General features: G+C 43.9%; 2 protein-coding genes across 3 annotated transcripts; one reads left to right on the top strand and one right to left on the bottom strand.

Moving 5' to 3' along the window:
• Nucleotides 1–4,671: 4,671 nt before the first annotated feature.
• On the bottom strand, nucleotides 4,672–7,206 carry LOC110530762 (eukaryotic translation initiation factor 3 subunit F). Its single transcript, XM_021614021.3, has 8 exons — nucleotides 6,986–7,206; nucleotides 6,563–6,633; nucleotides 6,363–6,442; nucleotides 6,039–6,176; nucleotides 5,707–5,798; nucleotides 5,430–5,566; nucleotides 5,088–5,201; nucleotides 4,672–4,841 (listed from the first exon to the last, which is right to left on the bottom strand). The coding sequence occupies exons 1-8, from the start codon at nucleotides 7,095–7,097 to the stop codon at nucleotides 4,764–4,766; spliced, it is 822 nt and encodes a 273-aa protein (XP_021469696.1). The 5' UTR covers nucleotides 7,098–7,206; the 3' UTR covers nucleotides 4,672–4,763.
• A 204-nt stretch (nucleotides 7,207–7,410) lies between these two features.
• LOC110530757 (G protein-activated inward rectifier potassium channel 3) lies at nucleotides 7,411–21,121 on the top strand. 2 transcript variants are annotated; one of them, XM_036986480.2, is made up of 8 exons: nucleotides 7,411–8,041; nucleotides 12,254–12,643; nucleotides 13,405–13,615; nucleotides 14,966–15,167; nucleotides 15,547–15,739; nucleotides 18,598–18,795; nucleotides 19,149–19,279; nucleotides 19,588–21,121. In XM_036986480.2, the coding sequence occupies exons 2-8, from the start codon at nucleotides 12,355–12,357 to the stop codon at nucleotides 19,861–19,863; spliced, it is 1,500 nt and encodes a 499-aa protein (XP_036842375.1). In that variant the 5' UTR covers nucleotides 7,411–8,041; nucleotides 12,254–12,354; the 3' UTR covers nucleotides 19,864–21,121. The 2 variants fall into 2 exon arrangements, with proteins under 2 accessions (XP_036842375.1, XP_036842374.1); XM_036986479.2 differs by having other exon boundaries at nucleotides 7,695–8,127.
• The last annotated feature ends 628 nt before the right edge of the window (nucleotides 21,122–21,749 follow it).

Consider the following 21,749-nt stretch of genomic DNA (forward strand, 5'->3'; position numbering starts at 1 on the left):
GACGCAGCCCTAATGGCCCCCTAATCCCTATATGGTGTACTACACTTGACAAAGGTCCATAGAGCTCTGGTGAAAAGAAGTGCACTATAAAGGGAATAAGGCACCATTTGAGATGCATCCACATTCTCTAACTCTGTCATCTGAATTGAACTAACCAGTGTGGGCCCTCAAAGTTAAATATGCCATAAAAACATATGCTTTCTCATCATAGATCTAGAAGATATAAAAACATATGCTTTCTCATCATAGATCTAGACGATATAAAAACACTATAGAAATAGGGATGGCTGTTTTGGGTTTTGCCACAACGACTTGAGGTCGAGCCTCATGGTTCATCTTGCTGCTGGACACTTCAAGACCCTTGACAGACTGTAAAATGAGAGAGAAACTATCCAATAAGTACCATAACATTTTTACCTACATAGTGCACTACTTTTGACCAGAGCCCTATGGACCCTGGTCCAAAGTAGTGTACTGAATAGCAAATAGGGTGCCATTTGGGACTGTGTCAAATCCTTCTCAAATGAATCCTCGCTGCTAGAAATGTGGAGAAATGTTCCCAGGCAGAATAATGTTTTTATTTATTTAATTTATTTATTTCACCTTTATTTAACCAGGTAGGCAAGTTGAGAACAAGTTCTCATTTACAACTGCTACCTGGCCAAGATAAAGCACAGCAGTTCGACAGATACAACGACACAGAGTTACACATGGAGTAAAACAAACATACAGTCAATAATACAGTATAAACAAGTCTATATGTCTATATATAAGTCTATATATAATGTACACTACAGTTCCTGACCTCATGGAGAAACTAACTATATAATGTGAAGACAGAATAACTGTCTTTTGGGAATGTTTGTTGACTTGGTAAATACTTGGGAAGAACAACCTACATCCACTGTCCGGTAGCATATACATGGAACCAGAGCCATACAGTATATTTACAATATAGAATATTTCCAATATATTAAATATATGGCTCTCGTGGAACTATAACACAGTAATATATGTGCATAAGACCTAATTGTCAGGACATAGTTAATCAAAGACTGAGCGCTGGGGTGAAAAATGTCCCACATACACAATAGTATTCCATCTAGAGGACTGTACAGTTCTCCAACAAACAAACCAGCAAGCCAATGTTCTGTTCCCAGTTGGAATGTTGTGACTCACTGGCATTCCTTGGAGATAAGCCAATGGGAGGGCCAGATAGTACCTGTGTCCCAAATGGCAACCTATTTACAATATCATTCTCTACTTTTGACCAGAGTCCTATGGGCCGTGGTCAAAAGGAGGGCAGTACGTATTTGATTGGGTGCCATTTGGGACACCCCAGTAATAGGGGTTGACAAGTCTGTGACAACAAACATGAATTCATCCCTATCCCCAGAAGAGATGTATTTATGTTCATGTCAACTGGCACAACTAAAACAAAGCAAAGGGAACGACAGCGACAATCTCGCCGAGTCACAAATTCATGACTTCATTCCACGAAAAAAAAGCATACATTTCCATTGCGCCTATAATTTTGGCTTGGCAGGGTTTACACATAATGGCCTCTCATTAAAAACTAGAATTAGTGCTTGTGAATCACGCGTGGTTCAACTGTGAAGCATACGATGGGAAAACACTATAAACTACCGACACTTTAATTATCTAAACCAAATTGGGCTGAGAGATCTTTTGTATTGTGGCATAACCTAAAGAGCGGCAAGACTAAATGCAGTGCGTGAATGGATGCTTATTGTAGATCATCACACGTATTGCAAAGACCCAGAGCTACTGTAGGTAAGACTTTAGAACTATGGAACTGTTCTCTAAAAGGAGGCTTTACATGCTCGAGGCTCATTAACACAACCCACAGGGCTCTTGTCTAAAGTAGTGCACTATATAGAGAATAGGGTTCCATTTGGGCCACAGATATGTTCACTAGGACCAAACTAATGAGGAGTTTAAAGCTGTATGAAGACACATGGCCATTGTGTTCTTGTGTTAGACCAGTACCCTTTCAGGGCTCCACAAATGGACAAGGCAGTTTCCATGGACAAATGCAGAACTCCTTTTGTTGTTGTTTTGCATTTGTTACTTACTGACCATAACTAACTATGGCTACACCAGTCTACTGCTGCTGACTACCCTGATCCTCTATCCCCTCCCAGCTTCTCTCTCTCTCGAAGGATACATACGTCCCAAATGGCACCCTATTCCCTATAGTACATAGGGCTCTGGAAAGCAGCGGTGCATAGGCTGCTGTTTTGGACACAGTACCTCAGATCATAATGCTGTAATAGCGGGTTTTGCATGCAATATACTATTAGTCTCGAACTAGTTTGTTGGGCAGTATGTTAGAATTAGAGGAGTCTCTTTGCAACACAGCTACCTTAATCCCACTCATCGGATGAGAACGTCAACGCTTGGTCCATGTACTCTGTCACCCCTCAATACTGTAGCTCTATTTAAGATAACAACAGGGGGGAAAGGGAGAACTTTGTGTATTTCATTCAACTTTTTTAAAAATCAAGTTTCAAAGAAGTGAATGGATGCATGAATTAGGTTTCATTTAAGTGTCTCAGTCGTAGGAAGAAATCGTATTTATATTTTAGATCATTTAGTAGACGCTCTTATCCAGGGCGACTGTTGGAATTGAACCCACAACAAATCCCATGCTCTACCAACTGAGCCACATTAAACCGGAAAGGAGGGTCTGTTGATAAATATGGTGTACATACAGTTGAAGTTGGAAGTTTACATACACTTAGGTTGTAGTCATTAAAACCTGTTTTTCAACCACTCCACAAATTGCTTGTTAGTTTTGGCAAGTCGGTTAGTACATCTACTTTGTGCATGACACAAGTACTTTTTCCAACAATTGTTTACAGATTATTTCGCATTATATTTCACTGTATCACAATTCCAGTGGGTCAGAAGTTTACATACACTAAGTTGACTGTGCCTTTTAAACAGTTTGGGAAATTCCAGAAAGTATTTCATGGCTTTAGATGCTTCTGATAGGCTAATTGACATTATTTGAACCTTCAAACTCAGTGCCTCTTTGCTTGACATCATGGGAAAATCAAAAGAAATCAGCCAAGACCTCATAAAAAAAATTGTAGACCTCCACAAGTCTGGTTCAACCTTGGGAGCAATTTCCAAACGCCTGAAGATACCATGTTCACCTGTACAAACAATAGTACGCAAGTATAAACACCATGGGACCACACAGCCGTCATACCACTCAGAAAGGAGACGCGTTCTGTCTCCTAGAGATGAACGTACTTTGGTGCGAAAAGTGCAAATCAATCCCAGAACAACAGCAAAGGACCTTGTGAAGATGCTGGAGGAAACAGGTACAAAAGTATCTATATACACAGTAAAACGAGTCCTATATCGACATAACCTGAAAGGCCGCTCAGCAAGGAAGAAGCCACTGCTCCAAACGGTTTGCAACTGCACATGGGGACAAAGATCGTACTTTTTGGAGAAATGTCCTCTGGTCTGATGAAACAAAACTAGAACTGTTTGGCCATAATGACCATCGTTATGTTTGGAGGAAAAAGGGGGAGGCTTGCAAGCCGAAAAACATCATCCCAACCATGAAGCACAGGGGTGGCAGCATCATGTTATGTCATGTTATGGGGGTGCTTTGCTGCAGGAGGGACTGGTGCACTTCACAAAATAGATGGCATTATGAGGAGGGAAAATTCTTGTGTGGGGGCTACCCAAAACATTTGACCCAAGTTAAACAATTTAAATGCAATGCTACCAAATACTAATTGAGTGTATGTAAACCTCTGACCCACTGGGAATGTGATGAAAGAAATAAAAGCTGAAATAAATAATTCTCTCTACTATTATTCTGACATTTCACATTCTTAAAATAAAGTGGTGATCCTAACTGACCTAAGACAGGGCATTTTTACTAGGATTAAATGTCAGGAATGGTGAAAAATTGAGTTTAAATGTACTTGGCTAAGGTGTATGTAAACTTCCGACTTCAACTGTAACTGTTGACTCTGCCCAGAAAGAGGATACGAAAGATGACTATTAGATGTAGAGTATGCTGTCAAATGGCACCATATTCCCTACATTTGATCAGGGTCGATATGAGTCTTGGGTTATACACAACCTCTCTTTGACCCTATGGTCCTCAGAATTCATTTGACCTTTGATCTTCCCAGTCCCTACCCTCTATGACCCCTGTTGCCGTGGAGACCCCTCACTCTGCCAGGCAAGACCTGAGCTCTTTAGTGCCACCCTGTGGACCAAATAGGGATTTTATCCAAGGGACGGTTAACTAATCTGCATTGTCATCATACTGTATGAGTCGGGCCCTGTGTTTTGCATAGTCTTGGTCCAATTCTCATTTCTGAATGAGGATTAAAATGCAGGATAAAACATTGTTAGGTCCCATGATTGCAGAAAACACAGGGCCCTAAATACGAGGCCCGTTTTTATTACTTCTGGAACCAACAACAGCGGGAGAGTACTCACACAAGCAAACTCTGAGCTTTAATTTATATTCATACTGCTTTTCCAGAAATATAAATGATGTTACTAGGCATGCATTGTCCCATTCAGGAACACATTGTGGAATCTGCAAATAAATTATTTTAGCTAGAAAACATCCCTTCAGTTGTAGCAAGCAAACATTGAAATTACACACTGTACTGTATATCACCTTTATTAATTTGAGCTATACCAACAATTTTTATCCATCACTCTTTATTAAGAACTAAACAATCCTGATCCCTCAATGTTCAGAGTACCACAATCTTCTCATTCAGGGCGATCTGTGCTTGAGTCAGATTAGATAGATAGGTCACCATCAACAGGTCCTGTGAAAGAGAAACGGTATACATTCACACAAATGTCATGAGTGCAAGGGACATACATTTATTATGGCTGTTCAACTGAATCAATTCCACAGATGAAGAGCCGTATGTATCAAGCGTCTCAGAGTAGGAATGCTGATCTAGGATCAGATTCCCAACCATGTAATTGTGATGTAAAAAAAAAGAAAGGCAAAACTGATCCTAAACCAGCACTCGACAGGCCCAGATCCAAGAGGCATAATTACGTACGTTGATGTTGGAGTTGAGCATGGTCTCAAAGTCCTCTGCTGTGATCTTAGGAACCTTGTTGACCAGATCCATCAGGTACCGTCCAACACTGTTATCTGCCATCTGCTTACCAGACTGACAAACATACAGAAAGAAGGTTATGGCCACAGATACGCATAAACACAAATTAAGTCGTAACTCAACTAAAGTCAACTATTTTCCGATGAGTTGCATACGGTAACAAGGTTGACATAACAAAGGTCTCCGTAATGTAATATGATAAATATGTAATATGATAATGTCAAATGTAATGTCATATGGGCTGCAGCCATAATATAGGCTCTGTGTGTGTAGGCTACTCACCAACACATCCTCAATGTAGGTCAGTACCGTGGCCAGCATGTCCTGAACGCGGCCTGCTGCCCCGCCCACCTGGCAGAGGTCAGAGGTCAGCCCATTGGTGGTGTTAGGAGCATCTCTCGTCCTCTGGAGAAGGTCAACTAGAATATACAAATTATTTTATCGATTTTATTATGGATTTCCACACCCCAACAAGAAGACATGACTCGACAAATAAAACCGTATCCAAACCAGGAACAAATGGGACAGAAAACAAGGAAAGAAGAATGAAGGTTCTGACCTCCTATCCTCTCTGTGTCGTAATACTTGTATTTCACACTCAGGGGAGTGAACATCACACCGACAGTCTTTCCCGGCACACCCATCTGGGCACTGTCATGGCAACCGAAGCAATGGGGGAAAAAATGATATGAATTTATTTAAACTATCATAAGGAATGCCAAAGTAACGAAACAGCAAATGCAAACATAACAACTGAAAGATGAGATCAGGAAGTCACAGGGAGTGGAAGCAACTCTGCTTGGGATGGAGTCAACGATAGCTTTTCAGTGGACCAACTAAAGTACTGAGACAGAAGAAGAGAGACTGGTTAAAGTGAGGGAAGTCACAGACCTGACGTAGGCACGGATGTTCATCTTGCCACTCTGCAGGGCGGTGTCCATGGTGAGGTGAATGGGGTTCGTGGCCTCTCGGCTGTAGTACTCATGGATCAACACAGAGTGCTCAGTGATCTCAAAGCCTGTGGCATACCTGTTGAAGGAGAATGGGTTGACTTTAGAGCAGTGTTCTGACACAGGCAAACAGATTTATTTTGAACAAATGTGTTTTGTATTTAATTTTTCTAGTTAATTGAATAAGTTGTCAATAATTGTTAGTACCAGCGTGGGACAAAAGCTTTTTTCTAATGGGACTAGGGAAGAATATAAGCCAACTCACCATCCAACAATGACCTCGCTGGGTGACACCCTCTTATGAAGATCGTACATGTTCTTGGCAAACTCCATGTCCACAGCAACCTGTCACCATCACAAAGACACCAGTTTCACTTCTAGGACTACATGTGCAAGCTTTCCTAATTTCTACACTACAGCAATAGCTAGATAGTATATAGTTGTATCAGTGACACTTCTCATCACCTCATCTTCAGACTCATTGTGGGGGACGGAGAAACAGTTGGTGACCTCCACAGAGTGCTTGTCAATGGTACCTGAGGAAGACAAGGAATGCATTAAGTTGCGATACTCGTTTTGTGCCGATGATACGGGGACAAATGTAACTATTCCATGGAACCTGTTACTCGCTAACAAGCAAAGTTTCAACAACGTAAACATTCCACAGTAACCTAGGCAAGCTAAAAACGTTTAATACTTGGTCAAATCTTTATAATCAGAGGAGCTTTGGTATATTTTTGGATCAAGAGGATGTGAGAGCCTGGCAATGCATCAGCAAAGTGATGCAAGCTAAGTTAGCCGTAGCTAGCTAGCGGAGACAGCCTGTTCGCCTCCCTGCGCGTCTAATCAATTTTCATTTGAGCTAAAGTAAGTTTATAGTTAAATTACCAAGCAAGGTTCCGATCACACGACTCGCTCCCTCATTTCTCCGTTCGTAAGAATCGCCGATGGAGGCGAGAACGACAGGGTGAATTTTCACCACGGGGCCATACACCGACATCTTGAAAAAGGAACAATTTTACGCTTCCGGTCGCTTTATCGGCGTGTGACAAATACAGACAAGGTGCGTCACCTGCTGCATTGGAAGGGGTATTGCACACAGAGGCGACCTAATAATACAAAAATTAAACCCTTATCATAAAACATAATAGACTAGATGTGATTAACCATTGAATGCATCAGAAGACAAATTTTTTTCTTCTGGAAAACAGTATTAAATACTATAATTGAAATGCTGTTAAGCTATTTGGCTGTTCAGAAACTGGTTGTTTCACATGGATATGAATTCATTTATTTTCAAAACGTCATCCTCCACAGACCGAATAACATTGCGACCTTCTGCAAGCCTATTGAAGAATATGTCAACTGGATCATAAAATGATCTCTATAGCAACCTCGGGTTGTAAATGCCTCCTCACATCATCGGCATCTAAAATGTCCAGACTTTACCATCAGTGTAAAACAGTTGACAAAACAGCACAATGGTTTAAATATCTAATGGTTGTCGTGATCATGAATCTGGGTGATGGTTTATGAATGATGGTGATGACAGCATCCTCCTCGACTGTCGCTCCCATGTTCTAACACCTGCGCAGCTGCCGGTAATTCATACAATTTTATCTGAAGCGGATCGCTGCTGGCTTCACTGTCTATACCCAACGGACGAACTGCCACCATTTTAAACTCTTTGAAGACAAACTTGGAAAATATAATAATATGCTATTTGTGAGCACGCTGTTTATTGAGGATTACAGACATCTAAAAAGCAGAGTAGTTTGGTTGGGGTTGCCTTTGTTTCCTGTTGAGAGAGTAGAGGACTGAACTGATGCTGCGTCGAACACCCTCCTCATCAGCAGAGCCGATGATAAACATAAAAAAAATTGTCGGATGATCGAACCTGAGCGGAAGATCTCCGAGGCTCGCTCTTGGACCATCCACTCATCTGTAAGGTCCTTTATAAATAAATAAATAAGGGGACGGGATATTGTTTTAATAGGATAAGGCAATTACCAGATGAAACCCCACTACAGGTAGGATAAATCACTGTTGTTTTCTTTATGATTGATAAATGTGCATTTTCTAATCGAATACATTAAGAAATGTTTAATGCGTCATTGTTGAATAGTCAACACCGTAGGCTATAGGCTATTCCATCACCCCACGCGTTTAGTTACCGAATATTCTATCCAGGTAGTGTTTTATATCACTGGAGGAAACGGGGCTCCATTTTATACTAACACGGTGATTATGCACATTATTAGAATGGAACCTGTCTTATAGCTGTTTTGTGTTCTTATATTACAGAATACGTTAAAAGTGACATTGTACGTTTTCTGATAAATAATAGCCTCCTTCCTGTCATTTATTGTGCTCCCATAACAGACAGGCACAGGCTATGCATGACCAATCTAATGACCTTATTCTTAAGGCTGTATGTCCAGCATATGGTTTTGTCTCGGCAATATGTGACTCTTTCTCGGACCAAATTCACTTTCCCCATCCCCCACAGTCAGACAGGAGAAATTACCAATCTGTCCTTGTCAGTAGAATTATTCAGCTCTGACTCTCAAATGGCACCCTAGTCCCTTCATTAATTTTGACTAGAGCCCTATGGGCCCCTAATCAAAAAGTAGTGCACTACATAGAAAATATGGTGCCATTTGGGACATAGATCAGGGCTTCACTCATTCCTCTCTGTAACATCTGACCTGTTCCATTAATATAGATTAGACTGTACTGAAGGTAATAGGAGGGTTTGTGCAGAGAAAGTTGAGTCAAGGACAGATAGAGAGATGGGTTTTGAGTCAGGACAGATAGAGACATGGGTATTGAGTCAGGACTGATAGAGAGGTGGGTATTGAGTCAGGACAGAGTGAGAGGTGGGTATTGAGTCAGGACAGAGAGAGAGGTGGGTATTGAGTCAGGACAGAGAGAGAGGTGGGTATTAAGTCAGGGCAGATAGAGAGGTGGGTATTGAGTCAGGACAGAGTGAGAGGTGGGTATTGAGTCAGGACAGAGAGAGAGGTGGGTATTGAGTCAGAACAGAGAGAGAGGTGGGTATTGAGTCAGGACAGAGTGAGAGGTGGGTATTGAGTCAGGACAGAGAGAGAGGTGGGTATTGAGTCAGGACAGATAGAGAGGTGGGTATTGAGTCAGGACAGAGTGAGAGGTGGGTATTGAGTCAGGACAGATAGAGAGGTGGGTATTGAGTCAGGACAGAGTGAGAGGTGGGTATTGAGTCAGGACAGATAGAGAGGTGGGTATTGAGTCAGGACAGAGTGAGAGGTGGGTATTGAGTCAGGACAGAGAGAGAGGTGGGTATTGAGTCAGGACAGAGAGAGAGGTGGGTATTAAGTCAGGGCAGATAGAGAGGTGGGTATTGAGTCAGGACAGAGTGAGAGGTGGGTATTGAGTCAGGACAGAGAGAGAGGTGGGTATTGAGTCAGAACAGAGAGAGAGGTGGGTATTGAGTCAGGACAGAGTGAGAGGTGGGTATTGAGTCAGGACAGAGAGAGAGGTGGGTATTGAGTCAGGACAGAGAGAGAGGTGGGTATTAAGTCAGGGCAGATAGAGAGGTGGGTATTGAGTCAGGACAGATAGAGAGGTGGGTATTGAGTCAGGACAGAGTGAGAGGTGGGTATTGAGTCAGGACAGATAGAGAGGTGGGTATTGAGTCAGGACAGAGTGAGAGGTGGGTATTGAGTCAGGACAGATAGAGAGGTGGGTATTGAGTCAGGACAGAGTGAGAGGTGGGTATTGAGTCAGGACAGAGAGAGAGGTGGGTATTGAGTCAGGACAGATAGAGAGGTGGGTATTAAGTCAGGGCAGATAGAGAGGTGGGTATTGAGTCAGGACAGAGTGAGAGGTGGGTATTGAGTCAGGACAGAGAGAGAGGTGGGTATTGAGTCAGAACAGAGAGAGAGGTGGGTATTGAGTCAGGGCAGATAGAGAGGTGGGTATTGAGTCAGGACAGAGTGAGAGGTGGGTATTGAGTCAGGACAGAGTGAGAGGTGGGTATTGAGTCAGGACAGAGAGAGAGGTGGGTATTGAGTCAGGACAGAGAGAGAGGTGGGTATTGAGTCAGGACAGATGGAGAGATGGGTATTGAGTCAGGACAGATGGAGAGATGGGTATTGAGTCAGGACAGATGGAGAGATGTGTATTGAGTCAGGACAGAGAGAGAGGTGGGTATTGAGTCAGGACAGAGAGAGAGATGGGTATTGAGTCAGGACCATTTCTTGAGGGACAGAAGACTACAGTGCCTTGCGAAAGTATTCGGCCCCCTTGAACTTTGCGACCTTTTGCCACATTTCAGGCTTCAAACATAAAGATATAAAACTGTATTTTTTTGTGAAGAATCAACAACAAGTGGGACACAATCATGAAGTGGAACGACATTTATTGGATATTTCAAACTTTTTTAACAAATCAAAAACTGAAAAATTGGGCGTGCAAAATTATTCAGCCCCCTTAAGTTAATACTTTGTAGCGCCACCTTTTGCTGCGATTACAGCTGTAAGTCGCTTGGGGTATGTCTCAATCAGTTTTGCACATCGAGAGACTGAAATTTTTTCCCATTCCTCCTTGCAAAACAGCTCGAGCTCAGTGAGGTTGGATGGAGAGCATTTGTGAACAGCAGTTTTCAGTTCTTTCCACAGATTCTCGATTGGATTCAGGTCTGGACTTTGACTTGGCCATTCTAACACCTGGATATGTTTATTTTTGAACCATTCCATTGTAGATTTTGCTTTATGTTTTGGATCATTGTCTTGTTGGAAGACAAATCTCCGTCCCAGTCTCAGGTCTTTTGCAGACTCCATCAGGTTTTCTTCCAGAATGGTCCTGTATTTGGCTCCATCCATCTTCCCATCAATTTTAACCATCTTCCCTGTCCCTGCTGAAGAAAAGCAGGCCCAAACCATGATGCTGCCACCACCATGTTTGACAGTGGGGATGGTGTGTTCAGCTGTGTTGCTTTTACGCCAAACATAACATTTTGCATTGTTACCAAAAAGTTCAATTTTGGTTTCATCTGACCAGAGCACCTTCTTCCACATGTTTGGTGTGTCTCCCAGGTGGCTTGTGGCAAACTTTAAACGACACTTTTTATGGATATCTTTAAGAAATGGCTTTCTTCTTGCCACTCTTCCATAAAGGCCAGATTTGTGCAATATACGACTGATTGTTGTCCTATGGACAGAGTCTCCCACCTCAGCTGTAGATCTCTGCAGTTCATCCAGAGTGATCATGGGCCTCTTGGCTGCATCTCTGATCAGTCTTCTCCTTGTATGAGCTGAAAGTTTAGAGGGACGGCCAGGTCTTGGTAGATTTGCAGTGGTCTGATACTCCTTCCATTTCAATGTTATCGCTTGCACAGTGCTCCTTGGGATGTTTAAAGCTTGGGAAATCTCTTTGTATCCAAATCCGGCTTTAAACTTCTTCACAACAGTATCTCGGACCTGCCTGGTGTGTTCCTTGTTCTTCATGATGCTCTCTGCGCTTTTAACGGACCTCTGAGACTATCACAGTGCAGGTGCATTTATACGGAGACTTGATTACACACAGGTGGATTGTATTTATCATCAATAGTCATTTAGGTCAATATTGGATCATTCAGAGATCCTCACTGAACGTCTGGAGAGAGTTTGCTGCACTGAAAGTAAAGGGGCTGAATAATTTTGCACGCCCAATTTTTCAGTTTTTGATTTGTTAAAAAAGTTTGAAATATCCAATAAATGTCGTTCCACTTCATGATTGTGTCCCACTTGTTGTTGATTCTTCACAAAAAAAATACAGTTTTATATCTTTATGTTTGAAGCCTGAAATGTGGCAAAAGGTCGCAAAGTTCAAGGGGGCCAAATACTTTCGCAAGGCACTGTACTTACCAAAATGCCACCCTAATTCCTATAGTGCACTTATTTTGTCCATAGGGCTCTGTTCAAAAGTAGCATACTATAAAGGGAATAGGTTGCCATTTGGGATGAAAACATAGTGTTATTCAGTATAGTGAAGGGCATAAGTTATGCTCAACACTAGCCCTTCAACACTCACTGTAGAACATATTTACAGCAGGCAGAGCCCTCTAAATACCCCACACTTCTATGATCTCACAATAATAATTTGGATCAATTTCCCCCTTCTTGTTTTGTATCCTAGGACCTCAACGTAAAGAACCGGATTAATCCGCCAATAACCACTGGACAGAGTCTGCCGTAGGGGAGATATCAAAAACTCAGTAACACACACCATCATTCCTGATGGCGCTTGAAGACTCTTCCTTCCCCTCGCGGCCAGAGTCCCTCTCTCTGCCCGTGGTGGAGAAAGGGAAGGGACCAGTGGAAGAGGCTAGCGAGGTGACGGCCTCCACCGGAGTGTTTGATGTGTCTGAGGATCTGGGCCATGTGGTTACCACGGATACCGCCCAGCCTGGCGTTAACAGATCATGGAAGTCCAAGTTGGCAGAGAGGCAGGCCAATGCAGCATCCGAGGAGTACGTTAAGAAGCTGCCTCGGGTGGTGGAGAAGGAGAGGGGTAGATTTGGCTGGGGTGAGTAGTAGTGCTGTTGCCTTTATCGGTGTCCAAAATTGGCACCCTATTTGCATCTCATAAGGCTCTGGTCAAAAGTAGGGCACTATGTAGTGAATAAGGGGCCATTTGGAATGCACACTTTCTCTCCCAGGACTGTTCTTCTTTTCTGACCTGAGACATTGTTGGCGCCACGAGAGTGAATCTATCTAGAACGAGAGGTTACTAAGCGACCGTCTGACAGTGTTCTGTGACCAATGTAAGGTTTTGTGTTTGGCTTTAAATGATTTACACTGACAGACAGGCTAAATCCCAAATGACACCCTATTTCCTATATATTAGGGTGCCATTTGGGACGCATCCACTGTGTTCTCTCTGGCTCTCTACAGTCTGCAGATAGGTGGTTATTGAATGCATCTTCTCTCTCCCTCCTCCACCTCTACCCGCTCCCTCCCTCCTACTCCCCCTCCTCCTCTACCTCTACCCCCCTCCTCTCCTCCACTTCTACCCCCCCCCCTCTACCCTCCTCCCCTCCTGTGTAAAATGCCTGTTCCTCTGGTTTCTCCCCCCCAACCCATCGTCCTGTTGCTCATTCCCTTAGTCCTACTGCCGATATGTCACTGTAGTCTTTCCCTGTCTCACTCCTCTTTCTCACTCCTCTTTCTCTCTCTCTTTCTCTCTCTCTCTCTCTCTCTCTCTCTCTCTCTCTCTCTCTCTCTCTCTCTCTCTCTCTCTCTCTCTCTCCCCCTCCCTCCCTTCCTGGCCTGGTTTCCTGCCTGCAGCCAAGAGACGTAAGACTCAGCGCTATGTGGAGAAGAATGGTCGCTGTAACGTTTCACACGGCAACATGAGGGAGACGTACCGTTATCTGACAGATATCTTCACCACGCTGGTGGACCTCAACTGGCGCTGCTCTCTCTTCGTCTTCGTCATGGCCTATGCCATCACCTGGCTCTTCTTCGGGGCCATTTGGTACCTGATAGCCTACCTCCGGTGAGAGGGACAAACAGACAGACAGCAGGCCAGGGGACACTTGGGATAGTCCCAAATGACACCCTATTCTCCTATAGTGCACTATATAGGGAATGGGATGCCATTTCAGATGCATCCATGGTATCACTGTCAGAGAGAGTCACTCTACATGATGCAATTTCTTCTCTGTAGAGCAAGTATATTAGTAAATGGATAGTTTTTCACAACCTATATTTTTGTTTGCTCCTCTCTCTCTCTTCCTCTCCTCTCTCTCTCGCTCTCTCTCCCTCCCATACTTTCTCTATTTTCCACTCCTCTCTTCCTCTCCTCTCTCTCTCGCTCTCTCTCCCTCCCATACTTTCTCTCTTTTCCACTCCTCTCTTCCTCTCCTCTCTCTCTCGCTCTCTCTCCCTCCCATACTTTCTCTTTCCACTCCTCTCCCTCCCATACTTTCTCTCTTTCCACTCCTCTTCCTCCCCTCTCTCTCTCGCTCTCTCCCTCCCATACTTTCTCTCTTTTCCACTCCTCTCTTCCTTTCCTCTCTCTCTCGCTCTCTCTCCCTCCCATAATTTCTCTTTCCACTCCTCTCCTCTCTCTCTCTCCCTCCCATACTTTCTCTCTTTCCACTCCTCTTCCTCTCTCTCTCGCTCTCTCTCCCTCCCATACTTTCTCTCTTTCCACTCCTCTCCTCTCTCTCTCTCCCTCCCATACTTTCTCTCTTTCCACTCCTCTCTTCCTCTCCTCTCTTCCTCTCCTCTCGCTCTCTCTCCCTCCCATACTTTCTCTCTTTCCACTCCTCTCCTCTCTCTCTCTCTCCCTCCCATACTTTCTCTCTTTCCTCTCCTCTCCTCTCTCGCTCTCTCTCCCTCACATACTTTCTCTTTCCACTCCTCTCTCTCTCTTCCTCTCCTCTCTCTCTCTCTCCCTCCCATACTTTCTCTCTTTCCACTCCTCTCTCTCTCTTCCTCTCCTCTCTCTCTCCCTCCCATACTTTCTCTCTTTCCAGTCCTCTCTTCCTCTCCTCTCTCTCTCTCCCTCCCATACTTTCTCTCTTTCCACTCCTCTCTTCCTCTCCTCTCTCTCTCTCCCTCCCATACTTTCTCTCTTTCCAGTCCTCTCTTCCTCTCCTCTCTCTCTCTCCCTCCCATACTTTCTCTCTTTCCACTCCTCTCTTCCTCTCCTCTCTCTCTCTCCCTCCCATACTTTCTCTCTTTCCACTGCTCTCTTCTCCCCCTCCCCCTATTTTTATTTATTTCACCTTTATTTTAGCATTGAGTCCCATTGAGACCAAGATCTCTTTTACAATGGAGCCCTGCATGTACACAATTTACAAAAACAACATAATAATTATTTTTGTTTCTCCCCTCCCAGAGGGGATCTAGATCATCTGGAGGATGAGACATGGACACCGTGCGTCAACAACGTGAACGGCTTCATCTCTGCCTTCCTCTTCTCCATCGAGACAGAGACCACCATTGGTTACGGCCACCGTGTCATCACTGACCAGTGTCCAGTGGGCACCATGCTGCTCCTGCTCCAGGCCATACTAGGATCTATGGTCAACGCCTTCATGGTGAGACTCATTGGCTGCACCCCTAATGGCTCCCTACGTAGTGAACTCATTTTGACCAGGGCCCATAGTGTTCTGGTCAAAGACTCTGGTTAAAAGTAGTGCACTATCTAGGGAATAGGGTGCCACTTGAGATGCAGGCCCATACAGTCCCTACTGTATTTTTTTTTACTGTACCCTAAGGGCATATTCTGACACTAATACAATCACATCTGTTTCTCTCCATCGTACAAATAGTTTGCAGAACTTGTAATCATATCAAAAAGCTGCCCCTTAAAAGGACCTTTTCTCCGTCTATGCCTTTTGGAGCTGTTGGGATGAAGCAGAAGTCCCATTCATTTGGACCTTTGTTTGAATAACGAAGTGATCTTCTTCTCCTCAGGTGGGCTGTATGTTTGTGAAGATCTCTCAGCCCAATAAGCGCGCGGAGACCCTGGTGTTTTCTAAGAATGCAGTGATCTCTCTGAGAGACGACAGACTGTGTCTGATGTTCCGGGTGGGGGACCTGCGCAGCTCGCACATTGTTGGAGCCAACATGAGGGCCAAACTCATAAAGTCTAAACAGACTCAGGAAGGTGAGGCTAGTATACAATCAACCCCCATAGCAGGTCTGCATCCCAAATGGCACCCTATTACCTATATAGTGCACTACTTTTGACCAGAGCTCTATGGGCCCCAGTTAGAAGTAGTGCACTACATGGGGAATAGTGCCATTTGAGATGCAAACAAGAACACTCCACATGTTATTTTCTAGTATGGAAGTGATATACTGTGTAGAAAATATTTAGGCTCTTTCCATGACAGAGACTGACCAGGTGACTCCAGGTGAAAGCTACAGTGCATTCGGAAAGTATTCAGACCCATTCACTTGTTCAACATTTTGTTACGTTACAGCCTTATTCTAAAATGGATTACATTGTTTTTTTTCTACCATTAATCTACACACAATACCCCATAATGACAAAGCAAAAACTAGATTGTAGAACATTTTGCAATGTATTAAAAATAAAATAACAGAAATATCACATTTACATGTTTTCGGACCCTTCTACTAAGTACTTTTGTTGAATCCCCTTTGGCGTCGATTACAGCCTTGAGTCTTCTTGGGTATGACGCTACAAGCTTGGCACACCTGTATTTGGGGAGTTACTCCCATTCTTCTCTGCAGATCCTCTCAAGCTCTGTCAGGTTGGATGGGGAGCGTTGCTGCACAGCAGTTTTCAGGTCTCTCCAGAGATGTTCGATCGGGTTCAAGTCCAGGCTCTGGCTGGGCCACTCAAGGACATACAGAGACTTGTCCCGAAGCCACTCCTGCGTTGTCTTGGCTGTGTGCTTAGGATTCTTGTCCTGTTGGAAAGTGAACCTTCGCCCCAGTCTGATGTTCTGAGCGCTCTGGACCAGGTTTTCATCAAGGATCTCTCTGTACTTTGCTCCATTCATCTTTGCCTCGATCCTGCCTAGTCTCCCAGTCCCTGCCGCTGAAAAACATCCCCACAGCATTTTCATTTTATTTATCTAACCTTTATTTAACTGCTGCCACCACCATGCTTCACTGTAGGGATGGTGCCAGGTTTCCTCCAGACGTGGTGCTGCCACCACCATGCTTCACCGTAGAGATGGTGCCAGGTTTCCTCCAGACGTGGTGCTGCCACCACCATGCTTCACCGTAGGGATGGTGCCAGGTTTCCTCCGGACGTGGTGCTGCCACCCCGTAGGGATGGTGCCAGGTTTCCTCCAGACGTGATGCTTAGCATTCAGGCCAAGGAGTTAAGTCTTGGTTTTACCAAACCAGAGAATCTTGGTCTGAGAGTCCTTTAGGTGCCTTTTGGTAAACTCCAAGTGGGCTGTCATGTGCCTTTTTACTGATTGCTTCCGTCTGGCCGCTCTACCATAATGGCCTGATTGGTGGAGTCCTGCAGAGATGGTTGTCCTTCTGGAAGGTTCTCCCATCTCAACAGAGGAACTCTGGACCTCTGTCAGAGTGACCATCGAGTTCTTGGTCATCTCCTTGACCAAGGCTCTTCTCCCCTGATTGCTCAGTTTGGTCGTGGTTCCAAACTTCTTCCATTTAAGAATGATGGAGGCCACACTCTTTCGACCTCATGGCTTGGTTTTTGCTCTCACATGCATTGTCAACTGTGGGACCTTATATACTGTAGACAGGTGTGTGCCTTTCCAAATAATTTCCAATCAATTACATTTACCATAACAAAGGGTATGAATATTTACAGTTTGTAAAACAGTTATTTTCTGTTTTTAAATGTAATAAATTAGCAAACATTTCTAAAAACCTGTTTTCACTTTGTCATAATGGGGTATTGTGTGTAGATTGATGAAGGAAAATAAATCATTGTATCAATTTTAGAAAAGGGCTGTCCACTTCAATCAGAGGAGGGGAGGAGACGGGTTGAAGGAGGATTTATTAAGCCTTGAGACAATTGAGACATGGATTGTATATGTGTGCCATTCAGAGGGTGAATGGGGGCAAGACAAAATATTTAAGTGCTTTTGTTCAAAGTATGGTAGTAGGTGCCAGGCGCCCCAGTTTGTGTCAAGAATGGCAACTCCTGGGTTTTTCACGCTCCGGTTTCCTGTGTGCATCAAGAATGGTCCACCACCCTAAGGACATCCAGCCAACTTGACACAACTGTGTGATGCATTGAGTATTGAAAACCAATCTGGCCCTAATAGCTACAGGTACTCTTAAATCTCTACCCAGTACACCCAGAAGAGGACTGGCCACCCTCAGAGCCTGGTTCTTATTTTTTCCTACTGTGCTTCTGCATCTGCATCGCTTGGTCTCTGGGGTTTTCGGCTGGGGATCTGTAAAGCTCTCTGGGGTTTTCGGCTGGGGATCTGTAAAGCTCTCTGGGGTTTTAGGCTGGGGATCTGTAAAGCTCTCTGGGGTTTTAGGCTAAGGATCTGTAAAGCTCTCTGGGGTTTTCGGCTGGGGATCTGTAAAGCTCTCTGGGGTTTTAGGCTGGGGATCTGTAAAGCTCTCTGGGGTTTTCGGCTGGGGATCTGTAAAGCTCTCTGGGGTTTTAGGCTGGGGATCTGTAAAGCTCTCTGGGGTTTTAGGCTGGGGATCTGTAAAGCACTTTGTGACAACTGCTGATGTAAAAAGGGCTTTATAGATTTGATGATTGATTGAGTATTTTTTTTGTCCAGGGCTGCATTCCAGTCCAAATGATCATCTTCTCTTCCTCCCTTCACTTGGAGTGAACACTCGGTGACTATGTATGACGTTTCCCCAAGGGAGCCTTTCCCGAGCAGGGGGAGTGGAGGAAGGAAGAGGAAAGAGGTCACATGTAAAGTGGATTGGGACGTCCCTCAGGACTATCTGTATCCAGGAAACTGTCCCTCAAGGTTTAATAACTCACTACTCTCTCTCGTCCCCCTTTCTCCCCTTCTCCATCTCTCTCCCCCTCTCCAGGTGAGTTTATCCCTCTGGACCAGACAGACATCAGTGTGGGTTTTGAGACGGGGGACGACCGCCTGTTTCTGGTGTCCCCACTGGTCATCTCCCACGAGATCGACTGCCGCTCGCCCTTCTGGGACATGTCTCAGGGCCAGCTGGAGAAGGACGACTTTGAGATGGTCGTCATCCTGGAGGGAATGGTGGAGGCCACTGGTTAGTCTACGGTTGAGTCCTTAATTGCAACTTATTCTAAACGTTTTTAAAACTGCACACTATGAAAGACAGGCAACCGACTCTACTATTTACTTTTCATTTTCAGTGAATCAAGGAAACATTCTGTTTACAGTTACTTCAGGTTCCCATAAGGCTCTGGTAAAACGTGGTGTGACCAGAGTAGGGTGCCAATTATAGGATCTCTATGGGTGCACCATGCCTCGGAAGGGGGAGTGGCTTTCCTGCCCACTGAGAAAACATTTGCTTAGTCATCATAGCAGCTGAAGGGGCGCTGCCAGGGTAGGTTAATGTGTTCTTACAAAGTGTGTGTGCGTATGTGTTGGTACCCCCAGGTATGACGTGCCAGGCGCGAAGCTCTTACCTGGCAGACGAGGTCCAGTGGGGTCACAGGTTTAGTCCGATGATGTCACTGGCCGAAGGCTTCTTTGACATTGACTATGGCGCCTTCCATCAAACCTTTGAGGTAAGAACACACACACACACACAAACACTCCAGAAAGGGGAAAGGCTAAAAGTAGCAGGGTTGCTGTGTTAGCTATAACCTGCTGGATGGCGATTCAACATGTGGAAATGAATGGACAATGACGGCCCGCTGCTTTTAATCATGTACCATGTGATCACTGCCACTAGTACAGAACAACACAGCTTAACCATTGGTCAGTCTGGCATGTCTCCTCACTTACTCTTGTCATGTCACCAAAATGATTTTACCCTGATTCTGAAAGTTATTTTCCAAGTTGTCCGATACAGTAACCGCCACTCATACCGCAGGTGGACACTCCCTCCTGCTCAGCGCACGAACTCTCATTAGCTGCGGCCCGATTGGAGGCTCATCTCTATTGGTCGATCTCCAGTAAACTGGACGAAGAGAAATGGGAGGGATCTTCTCTGACCAACCAATCAGGGAAGCAGCTAGACAATGGGAAAGGAGGGGTCGTTGGCCCCGTTTCATTTATTGTTGGTGAGATCACTGGAATAGAAGAACAATCCGGACCAGGGGAGTTGAATGGAAGTGTCACCACTGACCAGTCAGAATCCGAGGCCTAAAGTAGATTGGGGCACCCTATCCCCTATGCAGTGCACTTATTTTGAGCAGAGCCCTGGTCCACAGTACTATAAATGTCATGACAGGATGAACCACAACTGCAGTACTGTAAAATTTACTTTTAGCTAATGTATAACATACAGCCATAGAACATTTTTCCCCAAGGGAGAGTTGGGTGGTTTAAATGGTCCATTTTGCTCCTTCTTTGCTGTGTTGGATAACATTGACTTGGACATGACAAATTATATCAATTCAATTTTGTCTTTCATTTCTCTGGTGATATTTTATTATTACCATGAATGTCTGTGCTTCACTATAATTATATTATATTGTTATAGCTCCAATATCCTCTGTCAACAACATACATTATATGAATTAATACATTATTATTTTTTATTTTTTTTAAGAATTAAGTATTGACAATTCTTTGTCAGGAAAGAGGATGTTGTTCAGCCAGGTGAGAACGTTCAGAGACATAGAAAGACAACGGTGTTTTGGAATGTTCTGGAACGTTCAGAGACAGAAAGAGAACTGTGTTTTGGAATGTTCTGGAACATTCAGAGACATAGAAAGAGAACTGTGTTTTGGAATGTTCTGGAACGTTCAGAGACATAGAAAGAGAACTGTGTTTTGGAATGTTCTGGAACGTTCAGAGACATAGAAAGAGAAGCATGACATGTGTTGGCTGAATTGGGGAGTCAATGTATAAAAGGAATTATGTATTATGGATAGTGTGATAGAAGAGAACATGTATGGTTTTTCACTTTAGCATGTATAGAGCATATCAAGGAATCGATTGTAATCGTATCTCAATCTATCTCTAAAAAAAAACAAGGATTGTTTTAAAAGATTATATAGAAGTGTACATTATGATTACATTAAAACAACCACCATCTTGTGATTAATTTAGATGTAGAATCATTACTGTGTTAACCATTTTAAAGGGTTACATCATATGTACTGTAGCTTATCACTGACCATGTCCCAACTGGAGACTAGTGGAAGTATTAATCTAACAAAGCAAAGTATTTTCTCTCTTGGGAATGTTTCTGTGTGCTTTCACGTAGAAAGTAAGTAGCACAATGAAATATTTTCTTTCTATAGCCTCTTAGGATTTAAGCACAACTGTTCCTCTCTGCTCACCCCAACCTCATGCTTCTGCTGCTGTGTACATAGGAGCCTTTTTACTTGATGTTTTTAATATATATAAAAAATCTGAATTATTATGTATCAAAATTAATAAACTATATTCCACACCAACTTTCTTCCTCTTTGCTCTCACTTTTATCAGTGTGGTCATCTGCACTATTTATCCTTGGGAGTATTCACTGTTTCACTGAAAATCTGTCCATTTGTCTAAATGTTTTTGTTGTTGTTGTTGTTGTTGGTTGAGACATTCTGGGCACTGGCAATACTTGACAGAACAGAAGTTTGCCAGGTCACTCATTCGGCACAGAATCTGTGAGAAGAGACTATTTTGTTCACATTGTGGCACTAAAGTGCTCAGGCCTGTTGCATGGCAGTCATGGGTCCCCTCCCTCTGTCTCCTAGGTAACAGGGGTCTAATGCCGCATTCAATTGCAAGTCTGAATTAGGAAACTGGGGAATGTCTGACTTGGTTGAACGGCCTGGTCACGTAGGTACAAGGAGTTAACAGGTCTGAATTGTCCAATTGTACTAGTTCTGACTAATACGTGAACGCGACAAAAAGCAGGGAGAGGGCAGGGACCCAGAAAGGAATAAAGGTTCAATGAATGCTGAGGACCAGATAATCAAAGAGAGATGTGCTGAATTCCCCCAAACCCTTAGGCACTCCTGTAAATCTGAAAATAATGAATACGTTTAACCTCGCCTTCTGATTAGCTGGCTGGAGTTTTTTCCTATATTG

Source organism: Oncorhynchus mykiss, chromosome 8, assembly GCF_057628025.1.
Source record: "Oncorhynchus mykiss isolate SJ-2025 chromosome 8, ASM5762802v1, whole genome shotgun sequence".
NCBI lineage: Eukaryota > Metazoa > Chordata > Actinopteri > Salmoniformes > Salmonidae > Oncorhynchus > Oncorhynchus mykiss.